The sequence below is a fragment of the Lipotes vexillifer genome, unplaced genomic scaffold (genome assembly GCF_000442215.2).
Source record: "Lipotes vexillifer unplaced genomic scaffold, Lipotes_vexillifer_v1.1 scaffold602, whole genome shotgun sequence".
Classification (NCBI taxonomy): Eukaryota; Metazoa; Chordata; class Mammalia; order Artiodactyla; family Lipotidae; genus Lipotes; species Lipotes vexillifer.
Genome location: NW_006790307.1, coordinates 2431875 through 2445932, shown reverse-complemented (window position 1 = coordinate 2445932; position 14058 = coordinate 2431875). Strand labels below are relative to the sequence as shown.

Genomic DNA, 14058 nt, shown 5'->3' with positions numbered 1-14058 from the left:
TGCTGATGTAGTGCCCCGCGTTCAGACCCTGATCTGGATGCTGGGGACCCTCCAGAGAACAGAACAGACTTTTGTCCTGCCTCGCAGAGCCTATATTCTGACATGGTGGAGACAGTCAATAAACAAACAAGTCAGTACAAGCACGCCAGTGCAAGAGAAGTGTTTTAGAGAAAAGTGATGAGGGGGGAGGTTGATGTTTTGTATGGATGACCTGGAGGGAGTTGGGACTAATCGGGTCTCTGGACCACACTGAGGGCTGTGTCCACCACTCCAGACTACTCGCCGGTACTCAGGCTCGTTCTGCTCTCCCTGTGTTAAGAGCAGATTCAATGCCCTTAACTCTAATTATGTGCTGTCAGACAAAACATTTTAATAGGAAACATAGTCTCCTAGGTATGATCCAGGAGGGATCTGCTAGAAGGAATCTCATCCTATGAATGCTGAATGGTTTGGGGATTATAGAGCATCTCGTGGGTGTTTGGGGGTATGCCGCCATTTCCCAAAATGCAGCCATCTCTGGCTCTGGTAACGTCCAGAGTGGGACCTGTAATCAGAGGGAAGCTTTCACCCTGAGCCCACAGTGACCCCACCAATCACGGTTTCCTCCCTGTGCACAAGGACAACAGCTTCTCCCTCCTTAACCGCCTTTTCAGAATACCAGTCTTTACTCAAACACACTAAGACCACGCTTTTTCCTTTGGTATCTGAAAAACGTTTGTGAATAGGCACCAGCACGTGGATGTTGGTTTTCTGCTCAGTGATGATGTTTAAATTCCTATCGTGCTTCAGCAGCCTTTTGACTCTTCTGGGCAAACGGAAGAATTTGGGAAACAATCCAACAAATAAAAACATTGAATTCAATCACCCCAAAGTACTGTGGAACACAGATAAAATTTTATCCCTAAGGACCTAAAGTTGGCAAATTAACATTTCACAGCCCCTCTAATACCTGGCGTCCCTAAGTAATGGAACACCTAAGAATGCTTTGTAACCAAGATGGAGACTCCCAGCTCTGTGGGAGTACAGCACAAACTCAGCTGTGAGGGTGCCTAATCCTGGAAACCACCGAGGGCCCTGAAACTGGGGCAATGAGAGGCTGTGGGTGCACCACTTCCTCTCAGGTCCAGGGGAGAGCCAGGGGGTAGATTCCTGATCCCCAAGATGCCAGCTCTTCCAAATGTTTCTCAACAAAGAAGGCTGCCCCATTACTGATGATCTAGGAGCCTGCACTGGGAAGCCCTAAATCAATGGCACGAAAAGAAGACAGAGTCCCCCAGTCTCCCCACCGCCAATCCCCTACTCACCACACGTTTCCCTGCCTGTGGATTTGTGTAACAATGAGGTCCCCAGTAGGATAAGACGTGGGGCCACGGAGTGTTGCTGGGGAAGGCAGAATGGAGAAGGGGCAGAGAACAAAGAGGTAATTTTGGACTATGAGATAAACCAAGGGAGGATAGTCCCAGGTGAACAGACTAATGACCATGTGATTGAAAAGAACTGGATGGTGGGAAAGCAAAGTAGAGAGGAGGTTCCAAGGATGAAATCCACAAAGGCCTTCGGGAAGCCCCGCCTACTCATATCACAAAACACCAAGTCCTGGTGTTGTCTGTGCGCAGCACAGGCACAATGGGTGCTTTGTGGAAGCAAACTGGCCATCACACAAATTGCTGTCTGAAACTGCCCATGCCTACAATGCTGAGGCAGGATCCGTTTAATGCAAAACAATGGTCAGGCAATATGACTCATTCAACTGAAGGGCTAGCTGTGTGGGTAAGGTTTTTAGATAGTAAGGAAAGTTTCCTGTGGTGAACTCTGAGCTGCCATTCAGACTTCTATTTGGCCTCTACCAACTTTCTTAATTGTATGGCACCCGGAAGGAACATAATCACGCTTCGGCATCATTTCAACTTGGTTCATTGTAGTCTGTGTAGCTTGGGTTATCTGTCAAAGGTGTTTCTAGTAAACCATTCCAAGCAGTTAGTTTACATGTGTGTCCTATTTGATCTGATCTGGTAGTTACCCATTGTACTCAATGAAATTCTAGCATACTGTCCTAAAAAGGACATCCAGGAGAAAGAAACACAGCTTATTTCATTAAAATCAAAATCTATTAGGGGCTAAGTTCACACTGGGCATAATTAATAATCATCAAGCCCTTAAGTAGACAATAATCATATACACGGCATCTATGTAAGTCTCAATAACGTTATATTGTATCCCAGAAATCTGTCGTTTTCTATGCACAAATATTACATGATTTCATTCTGGTTATACACCTTTAGATTAAACTCATGCAATGCACTTGGGAATGACAAAACATGTTCAGGATGAAAACAGTCTTTGAAAATACATAAAATGTGCATATTAGTGACAATTTACTTACCTCCAAAATTTTATTACATTAAATTCCTCTAGTCTATTCTGAATCATCTAATTTGCTGTTAGTACTATGTACAAAATTTTAAAAAGGAAATACACTGCTTTAAATTGATTTCTGGTTGTTCTCATTATATTTCAAAATAACAGTCAAATCAATCCACTTGGCTTCTTGCATTACTTAACACTTTCCAGAAATTGTTTAATCCAGGAAAGAAGAATATCTAGTTCACTGACGGCTTTGTAGATTCCTTTCTTTCCAATCTGCAGATAAAGTGGAAATAGTAGAAGCAGAAATATTTCACATTTTAAAAAACAAAGCATTCAAAGACAAGAATTTGGAATACTTACCTCATAAAATTTTCTTTTCATCCTGGTAATGGATTTCATTTCTCTAGCTGATGAAGCACAGGAAATCTAAGAAATCAGAAGTAAACACAGAAAATATTGTTGAAAAAGGGCTAATAATACTCACTCTTCCATTCACTCAACCAACATTTTTTGAGCAGGTATAATGTGCTGGGCATGATATACACTGGCAAATATATAGTACCTTGTCTCTGTCCTCACAGAGCTTATAGTTTCATGGGGGAGAGAGATGATAAATAAGAAAACAAATTAAAATTTCCGAATTACAATTAAAGCTGTGTTTGTAATGCATAGATTCTATGCTAGGAATTTACAGCTGCTTTCAATTGGGCGGTCAGAGATAGTTCTTTCAAGGAATGACGTTTAAATGAAGATCTGGAAAAGGAGAAGGAGCCACAGCTATATGAGGAAGTGAAGCAAGAAAATAGGGGTTTGGGGAGGATGCAAAGGAGAGGATAACTCAGATAACCTGAGTGAAAAGTGTGCAAATGTCCTGAGGCAGGGAAGACCTAGTGCTTTCCAGAAACTGAAAGAAAGAAAGCATGGCTGGAGCAAGAAGATATGGGAAGCATAGGAGATGTGAGAATGACAAGAAAAAAATTTACTTTTTGAAAAATCACCCTGGCTGTTATATACATTGCACAGTACAATATTCAGGTGTTGATTGCCAGGAGAAAGCACCAGGAAATTAATATTAGTTTCCAAACTAGGAGGAGGAGCAAACTAATGTCTTGAGAAGATGGCTTGTACCTCGGCGGGGGGGAAACTGCCAGTCTCCTTTGAGGAGGTGAATTTTCAAACCCCATCTGAGCACAAGAATTGCTTAGGAGTCATGTAGGAGGAAATTCTTCATCATCCTTTTTTCTCCACAAATTTCCATAAGGTTAAATAGAGAAAAGGGAAGGGAAGAAAAAGGTGAAAGTGTCTAATTTGTCTACTTAGCTTTTACTCATAAAACCTTAGCACTGGAATTGACCAAGGACATTATATGGTTCAATTCTTCTCAACTTACATAAAAGGAAACCAAGGCCCAAGGTGTCCCAGGATGTCCTGACCTCGTGATGAAATAGTGTCGGTGCATCAATAAAGATAATACGTAACTAAAACTCAAGAAATGGAAGCAGCTAAATGACAACACCTATTAAAACAAATAAAACACGGCCAACATCAACCCACAGGTCCCTTTAGACCAGAACACAAAGGAGAGGGGAGAGGGGAGGGGCAACATTCAGGTCTTTCTCTTGTCAAGAGAAAATAACTGAAATGATTTGACAGTTATCTCCTGAATGCTGTTGCAGGGGCCTGAAGGTGGTGATGTTGTCGTGACTCTGCCCAAATGGGGACTCTACCTTCAGGTCAGACCCCGCGTAGGAAGAGATTCTTCTTGTGAAAGGGGCTTTCATGATGAGGCACAGAAGAGCTGCAGACACAGAATATTCGGGTAAAGGTTTAGTCTGCAGGACTCACAAATGCTGGACCTCCCTGTGATAAGAGCCGCGGATTTTTTTTTTAACATCTTTATTGGAGTATAATTGCTTTACAATGGTGTGTTAGTTTCTGCTGTATAACGAAGTGAATCAGTTATACGTATACATGTATCCCCAGATCCCCTCCCTCTTGTGCCTCCCTGCCACCCTCCCTATCCCACCCCTCCAGCTGGTCACAAAGCACCGAGCTGATCTCCCTGTGCTATGTGGCTGCTTCCCACTAGCCATCCATTTCACATGTGGTAGTATATATATGTCCATGCCACTCTCATTTCGTCCCAGCTTCCCCTCCCCCCGCTCCCCGGGTCCTCATGTCCATTCTCTACATCTGCAGCTTTATTCCTGTCCTTCCCCTTGGTTCTTCAGAACCATTTTTTTTTTAGATTCCATATATATGCGTTAGCATACGGTATTTGTTTTTCTCTTTGTGACTTACTTAGCTCTGTACAACAGACTCTAGGTCCACCCGCCTCACTACAAATCACTCAGTTTCGTTCCTTTTTGAGAAGAGTCGGGAATTAAGAGGACACTTCTGCCCACACCAGATCCTGTGAGGCAAAAACAATGCAGGCAGCCAGTGTCAGAGCATACTTTCAGAAGGAATTCATTCCTTCATAAAACAAGCATTCATGAAGTGCCTACTAAGTGTCCGATCGTGTGCTAGGCACTCAAGACATAACAACGAGCAAAACAGAGTTAGTAAATAGAATAGTGGTGGACAGGAAAATCAACAAAATACAAGATCCATATTAGAAGATAAAAAATCCAGCAGTTCCAGGAGCTTTCCTTTTTATTCCAATTCCCCTTCATATCATGACAGAACTACTAAGAAGATTGTTAGATAAAAATAATAGCAGTCAACATGTATTTTGTTAGTATTATGTATCAGGCACTGATCTGAAGGCTTTAGTTATATTAACTCATTCAGTCCTCACAACAACCCTATGAGGTAAGTACTATTTTTATCCTCATTTTATAGATTAGGAAAGCGAAGCATAGAAGTTAAAATTCTGCCTATTTTCACATAGTAAGTGGCAGAGCTGAGATCTGAAGTATTCTGACTCCAGAGTCCAGGGGAAATGTTGGAAATGCCTCTAAAAGACTAAGCTGATTGGCAGAGAGAGACACAGAGAGAGAGAGAGAGAGAGATTTCAACCTGAAAATGGACAATGTGATAATAAACAAAAGAAGAAATCCTCTGTGCGTTTGTATGTGTGCGTGTGTTTCTCTTTGTTCATTTGTTTTTCAGATTGGAACTGCAAAAGCAAATTCTAGAAATACCAAGTCTAGTTCCAACCAAGTAGAGTAGCTATGGAAAAAACTTAGAGAATTCTGCCCATTATATTTTAAATGGAGAGTTTGATTAGATGCTAAATCCTTCTAGCCAGAAATTATCTAATATAAAAGTAATTGGCATGGACATATATACACTACCAAACATAAGGTAGACAGCTAGTGGGAAGCAGCCGCATAGCACAGGGAAATCAGCTCGGTGCTTTGTGACCACCTAGAGGGGTGGGATAGGGAGGGTGGGAAGGAGGGAGACGCAAGAGGGAAGAGATATGGGAACATATGTATATGTATAACTGATTCACTTTGTTATAAAGCAGAAACTAACACACCATTGTAAAGCAATTATACTTCAATAAAGATGTAAAAAAAAAAAATCCGTATGGAGGAAAAAGGTTTATTTTAATAAACTGTCAAATACTAAAAAAAATAAAATAAAATAATTGGCCCAAATCTTGCAACTGGGAAAACAAAGAGGACTTCACAAAAAGAATTAATACTTGCTGATTCCAATACACTCGACCAAAGTTCTTAGATGCAAAGATCAATCACAAAGCACCAAATAAGCAAGTCACAGGGCCCAATATCAAATATGCTTGTGTTGGGGTTTAAAGATTTCACACGGAAAATGGGATACCAAGGAAGTCAACCAAATTCTGGACGTTACAGAAGCTGAATACCATTAATCCTGCTGACTAGGCCCTCTGCCCAGAGAACTTGGGTCTGCAGTGTCTCCCATAGCATGGTGTCTCCCATAGCAAGAAAGGCTTCTGACTTCATCTAAGGTACAAGCTACCCCAAGAAGAGCAAGGAGAGTAGAAAAGGAGAAAAACAAACAAACAAAAAAAACAAAAAAAATCAAAACAAAAGAAAAATCACTTAACAGTGCCAGTGTTGCCACCAGAGCTCCATAGGTTTACGGGATGCTTTCTAGCACCTTGAGCTCCATTTACTATAAATGACTCCTAGTGAAGATCTGATGCAAGAGGTTTTCATTTTCCTCACTGTTGTAAATATGTCTACAGACCCAGTAGGACAGCCTGATTTTACTGCTGTAATCTAGATTGCTTTGCTTGGAAGTAGGAATTTATGAAAGAATGATTTCCTTTACCTTATATTTCAGCGTATATAGTTCCATTTGCTGAAAACAGAATGCACAACCAAAGGGCAGCAGTTTTATTCTAAGAACGGCTGAATGATTTGACAAACTCAACCAAAGCAGACACGATCTAGACTAGAGGCAATTTATTAGTAGGGCTGGAATAACCAGAGACAGGTTCAAAAAAAAAAAAAAAGTGTAAGATAGTCATGGAATAACAAACACAAGGCAACAGGCTAATCATTCATTATTAAGTCAATACATTTTTATTGCATGCTTACTATATGCTAGGCATGCAATACTGTCTCTGCCCACATAGCAGAGATTTATTTAATTTATAAAAGTAACTTTCATGGTGAAAATTGCCTTGGGGCACAAGGGATGGCTCATAATCTACTGACAGTGAAGCAAAATTACAATACTAAGTGATAAATACTGTGATTTAAAACAAACAAACTGCTCTGGCGACAGAGCAGAGGCAACCCAACTGTGGGATGCCGGAAGATTTCCAGAAGGAGAAAACAAGTGAGTTGTATCTTGAAGGGTGACTAAGATGGAGTGGGAGAAGCAGAAAGAAGGGACAACTAGGCAGAGGAGGCACGATGTTCCAAGGCTGGAGAGAGCAGAGATGATTTACACACCCTTTGGGTCTCAGCTGAAATCCTCAGATTCAATTATCTATGATATGGTTCCCAACCTACGGCCCTCAACGTCCTCTTGTTTGCTCCCTTCATGGCACCTAGCACAATCTGAGAGTTGCTGAAACTGGTTGAGAGCATTCTCAAGGAGTTCTGTACAGAAAGAGATATTATCTATAAATCTTTTGTTGAATTCCCAGCTTCTGGAATAGTGTTCAGCAATACTAGATACTCAGTAAGTGTTTCTTGAATGAATGAATCAATGAATGAAATGCAAGCATCAGTTATGGCTTTGGGGCTTGCAAAGCCCACTGGTTTAATAATAGTTTGAAGCATATCCTGGGCATTAGTGAGCACTGTTTAAAACAGTTGGATTAAAAAACTAATACAATCCTTAAATCTGCATCCCCAGTATCCTCAATGTGTTTGAAAAATCATGCAAATTTGTATTGTGTATTATAACTGAAGCAAAAATGGATAATTCCTCTCCACTGATAATTCTGAGGAAATGAAATACTTAAGCCAGGGAGTGGAGAGCTACACATGGCATAGTCTCTCACCCTGTATTCTCATGAATAACGACTTCAAATCCTTTCTACAAAAAGAATTTTATTATACTATAGCCTTTTATGAATATATACAGTATTCTCACAACCACTGGAGGAATGTAAAACCATACATAAGATCTTATATATATATATATATATATATATTTTTTTTTTTTTTTAACCTAAGCATACAACTTCAGACAGGATTGTAACCATCTGTTTTTGTTTTGTTTTGTTTGGGGATTTTGTTTCTTGGTTTTTGTTTTTAGTTAACCTTAATAGTTAAGACAGGTCCTACTCTGGCTATGGCTTTGGTTTCCTGAAACTCTCTTTCCCCCAAATTGCAAATAATAGATAAGGATTCAGATTAAAGATTAAATTAACTTAATTTTACTATATGACAGTGGATGTAGAGTTTTAAGCAAATCTTATTTACTTTTTGCAGTTTTTTCCTGGGAGGTCTTACAAATATTATCTGAGGTACATTTAAAATAACAGGTGAGAAAACTATATCAGGGTTGCCTGTTTTGAAAATAGATTTCTAAAAATTGAACGTCAGTTTAGCAAAAAATGGACACCAGGACATTGACACAAAAGTACCGAGACCATAAATGTTCATAGGAAAACTGAAAGTAAAATTTAAGTCAGCGTTATTGGAAGAAAGCAGGACTATATTTGCAACCAAGGAGGTTGCATGAAAGGAGGAAAAAATGACTAAACAATTAGCCAGTGCTTTTCCTCAAAACCAAGTTCATAATCAGACATTTAATTATAGTTGTAGATATTCAATATCTGAGTAAATATGTATCAGAAGAGTTTACAAAACATTATCCTATTTCCATACTCTCTATAACTGAATCATCTGATATAATCTCACCTACCTACAGTAATCTTAGACCCTCATAAAACATTTCTCCATGTTCCAATCATAGGAAAAAAACTAGAGTTCTAAATACCTTAAATCCAAACATATACTAGGATAAGCATAACTTTATTGCTGATTTTTAAAAATTCTCAGCATAATAATCATTCATCAGAATGAGTCCATGCATCGATGTTAACTAGACTTATTGTGGTGATTATTCTGCAATTGATACAAATATCAAGTCATTGTGTTGTTACCTGAAACTAATATGTTATATGTCAATTACACCTCAATTTAAAAAAACAATGAATCCATGCAATTTTGCACATGAAATGGTAGAGCTATGCCCCATAATTTTGACAGAAAAGTTATATATCATTAACCAAGGAATGAATCTGTCAGAAAAGAGATTCTATAATATTATAATTAGAAAATATACTTACCAAGATTAAAACCAATGATTCACAAATGATCTCTTTATCCTTCAGTTAAAGTAATACTATAAATAAAACTCTAACATTAGGCACTAAAAATGTATTTGATTGTTTAAGAGAACCACTCCTTTGGAAATTGTTGAGAAAATGTAATTGGAAGAAAATTAGTGTTCTGTGTATGGAAAGCAATAAGAAAAGACAGTAACAATTTTACAGAACTACTACTTGTTAGGTGCATTGATATATTATCTTACTTAATTCTTCTAACAGCAACAAGATGAGATTATTGGTATTGTTGAAAACAGGTTTAAGACTTTGCACTTAATGAAAGAATAAAACAGGGTTTGTCTCACTTCCTACTTCTGTTTTTTTATCAGTTCAATCAATTGCAATTTTTAGAATATTTGAAATTACAAGGATAAATAATTGGCAGTGCTTCACAACTTGATAAGCTAGTTGCAACTGAGGATACAAATTACTTATCAAACATCCTACAGGAATTGGAGACACAAATATTCTATTTGCCAAGACTTCCCAGACTTTAAAATTAATTACACACAATTAATGTAAAGAAATGGAGCTCTTTAATTACCAATTACTATTCAGGCTCTTAAAATGTTAATTAAAGTAAATGATGAAATCTTGAAAGATAATGTAATTTTTTTCAGTTTCAACTTTGATCACTAGCAATTAGGCAAATTATTTTATGAATTCAACTAAGCAAGTATTAAGTTCCCTTTCAAGTCTGAGAGTATTGAGTTCTATAAGAATCTTTAAAATGTCTTCTAACACATACCAACTTTCCAAATACCATTAGGGCAAATACCATGGCTAACAAAGATTAAAAATAAATATATTTATGTTACCCATAACTTTTTTTCTTTAAACAGTTATACACCTGAATTACCCAAATCAGACTAATATTTTTTTAATTTTTCTTTTATATTGGAGTATAGTTGATTAACAATGTTGTGTTAGTTTCAGGTGTACAACAAAGTGATTCAATTATATATGTATCTATTCTTTTTCAAATTCTTTTCCCAATTAGGTTGTTACAGAATATTGAGCAGAGTTCCCTGTGCTATACAGGTTAACCATTTTATTCTTTTTTTTTTTTCAGGATTTAAGTACAGATCTGTGTGACTTTATATATTTATTTTTTTGGCTGCACCCTGCCTGTGGCATGTGGGAATTTAGTTCCCAGACCAGGGATCGAACCTGTGCACCCTGCATTGGGAGCGTGGAAATATGTAATATTTTATTAGGTGCCGCAAAATTCTTAGAATGTTCTCAGAAACAATAAGATGACATTCAAATACAGTGGTACTGGGATTCCAGACCTTGGGGTCTATCACGAAAATCACTGTAGTTTTGTATCTTAAGAGTGGCTCGAAAAGATGCCAGTCTTAGTGGACTTATAAAGAAATCCCAAAGGCAGGTAGCTTATAGAATCAGAAAGACTTCTCAAAAATAAAAAATAATTTAAATCCATGAGTTAATAATGAAACTAAGAGAAAATAACAACTCATTGATCACCTTGGAAGAATGTTAGAAAATCAATTCCTTATATTCAAAAGTGGGAAATAAAGAAAAAGAATTACATGTTTATTCTGCCTGTCTTATATGATAAGTTCCTCAGGACAGCCAAATAGTAAACGGTAAGTTCTCTTTACAGAATTATCCCCACTTATAAATAAAGTAGGCATAATAGAATTTTAAAAGCATCACTTTTCAGTTTTATGAATAAATAGATCAAAACAATAATTATCAATGACTGCTAACATAGAAATAGAGGCCATATAGTGCATTCTAGAGCATTCTAGAAGCTAAAAGAAAGATTGATCATGTTAAGGAGGAAAAGGGAAAATATTAAAAAGACCAAATTCAGACTTCTAGAGATAAAAACTACAATGGCTAAGTTGAAAAATATACTGAATGGGACTAAAGCAGATTAGATACTACAGAGTAAAAGGTTTATAAACTTGATGATGTAGCAATAGAAACTATCCACAATGAAACACAGAAAAACACTGAAAACAACACAGAATCAGTGAGCTGTGGGATAATTGCCAATGGCCTCATGTATATGAAATTAGAATTTCAAGAATAGAAGAGATAGAAGGAGGTACAGAAAAAAATTTTTTTCTGAAAAACTAATGGCCAAAACCTTCCAAATTTGATGAAAACTATAAACTCACAGACGGAAGAATTTCAATTGACTCCAAGCACAAAAAGCATGAAGAAAACAAACCAATGCACATTATCATTAAATTGCTTTAAACAAGTAATAAAGAGAAAAACTTTAAAAAGACAGAAAGCCAGAAAAAAAAAGATATGACATAAGAACAAAGATAAGAACAGGAGAAGTTTCTTGTCAGAAACAAGCCTGGAGACAATGGAGCGACACCATTAAAGTATTAAAAAAAAAAACTATCAACCCCAAATTCTATATTCAGAAAAAATATATTTAAAAAATAAAGAGGAAATAAAGGTTTTATTCTGACATAAAAAACTGAATGTATTCATCACCAGTAGAACTGTACTACAAGATCTGTTAAAGGACAAATGCTGGAGAGGATGTGGAGAAAAGGGAACCCTCCTACACTGCTGGTGGGAATGTAAATTGGTGCAGCCACTACGGAAAACAGTATGGAGGTTCCTCAAAAAACTAAAAATAGAGTTACCATACGATCCAGCAATCCCACTCCTGGGCATATATCTGGAGAAAACTCTAATTTGAAAAGATACATGCACCCCTATGTTCATAGCAGCACTATTCACAATAACCAAGACATGGAAACAATCCTTTTTTTTTTTTTTTTTTTTGCGGTACGCGGAGCCTCTCCCTGTTGTGCCCTCTCCCGTTGCGGAGCACAGGCTCCTGACGCGCAGGCTCAGCGGCCAGGGCTCACGGCCCCAGCCGCTCCGCGGCATGTGGGATCCTGCCGGACCGGGGCGCGAACCCGCATCCCCTGCATCGGCAGGCGGACTCTCAACCACTGCGCCACCAGGGAAGCCCCCCATTTTTTTTTAATGGGTGAAATATTTGAACAGACGCTTCACCAAAGACAATATATAGATGGTAAACAGGTAAATCAAGAGATGGTCAACCTCATTAATGATTGGGGAAATGCAAATTGAAAACACAATGTAATACCACTACACTCCAGCTAGACTGACTAACATTTTTAAACACTGACCATATGAAGTGATAGCAAGGATACTGAGCAATTTTAACTCCCCCACACTATTGGTAGAAATGTAAAATGATTCAACCACTTTGGAAAACAGTTTAGCTGTTTCTTATATAGTTAAACCTACACCTAACCTATGATCCAGCCATTCCACTCCTACGTGTTCACCCAAGAGAAATGAAAATATCTCTCCAAACAAAGACTTGTATATAAATATTATTAGCAGCTTTATTTGTGATAGTGAAAAACTGGGGAAAAAAAAAACCCAAATAGACATCAATAGATGAATAGATAAATTGTGGTATATCATTACAATGGAATACTACTTGGCAGTGAAAAGGGAGAAGTAATTGATACACTCAATAACATGAATGAATCTCAAAATAACTATGCTGGGTGGAAGAAGTCAGACATTAAAGAGTATAACACATACACAGATTTTCCTCAATTTACGATTGGGTTAAGTCCCAATAAACTTATTGTTAGTTGAAAATATTGTAAGTCAAAAATGCATTTCATACTCCTAACTTTCCAAACCTCATAACTTAGCTTAGCCTACCTTAGAAGTGCTCAGATGGGCTTCCCTGGTGGCACGGTGGTTGAGAGTCCCCCTGCCGATGCAGGGGACACAGGTTCGTACCCCGGTCCGGGAGGATCCCACATGCCGTGGAGCGGCAGGGCCCGTGAGCCATGGCCGCTAGGCCTGTGCGTCCTAAGCCTGTGCTCCGCAACAGGAGAGGCCACAGCAGTGAGAGGCCGGCGTACAGCAAAAAAAAAAAAAAAAAAAAAAAAAAGTATCACCAAAAATAAAACATCCACATAGAATCAGAGTATTTTAAAAATACTATATACAATTTATAAAGAGGCTGTAGTAATCCTTACTCCTTAGTATTTTCTTCAATTATTAAGATACAAAATCAATAATTGTTGGATTCTCTAAGTTATAGAAAGCAATTTGTATCATAGATTTTGCTGGGTTTTTGCTATTTACAAGCTTTTTGTGGGGGCGGTTTTCAGAAGAGCAAACACCAATGCTTATGGCGGGCATATATTCAAATCCCAAGTAAGTGAACACATTAAACAAATTACTATATGCCAAAATTCTGTATGTAAGTTAACTGTCTAGAGCTCTGGAAGCAACATCATAAATGCAACACTGTTTTTTTAATCAACCCCTCAGAATCCTATTTATCCTAAAGCATCACATAACCAAAGCATTATTCTAGAATTCTGGGTCCTGGAAACAGGGGCTGGGCCATTTCCTTCTGTTTCCAGATCATGGAAGAAGCCTTGGACCAGTTTTGAAACGTGTCGAGGTTCTGCAGAAATAGAACCTGCAGAACTCGGGGCCCCTCTCAAAGTCCCTCCTTCTTGAAAACTTACCTGCTCCATCCAGACTCTAGTATTTCTGCTCTGAAACCCCAGGGCTTTGTTAGTACTAATATTATGGTGCTTTTCCTTTCTTCCTCTTATAATTGTTTGTGAAGTTACCTTGCCATCCCCTTCCTTCTGCCTAGAACCCTCCTACCACCACCACCACACACACACCCCACACACACACACACACACACACACACACACACACACACAGTGCAGAACTCCTAGAGGGTAAAGTCTGTGTTACTCATTTTTCCCACAATACCCCAAATAGCAAGGGCAACAAGGGAAATACAAAAAGTGTTAATTATTTTCTATGTATTGGCTGTTTCTATATTGACTATATTTAGTGTCTCCCTTTTTTTTTTTTTTTTTTTTTTT

The 14058-nt window shown here is 38.1% G+C and overlaps 1 protein-coding gene across 1 annotated transcript in view; it reads right to left on the bottom strand.

Annotated features, from left to right (window-relative positions):
* Nucleotides 1-2553: 2553 nt before the first annotated feature.
* IL26 (interleukin 26) overlaps nt 2554-14058 on the bottom strand; it is a 19684-nt gene continuing 8179 nt past the window's right edge. Inside the window, exons 4-5 of the mRNA XM_007463573.1 lie at nt 2728-2793; nt 2554-2640 (exon numbers count right to left, since the gene is read on the bottom strand). Of these exons, the coding sequence (XP_007463635.1) occupies nt 2554-2640; nt 2728-2793 (153 nt within the window). The remainder of the gene's footprint in view (nt 2641-2727; nt 2794-14058) is intronic.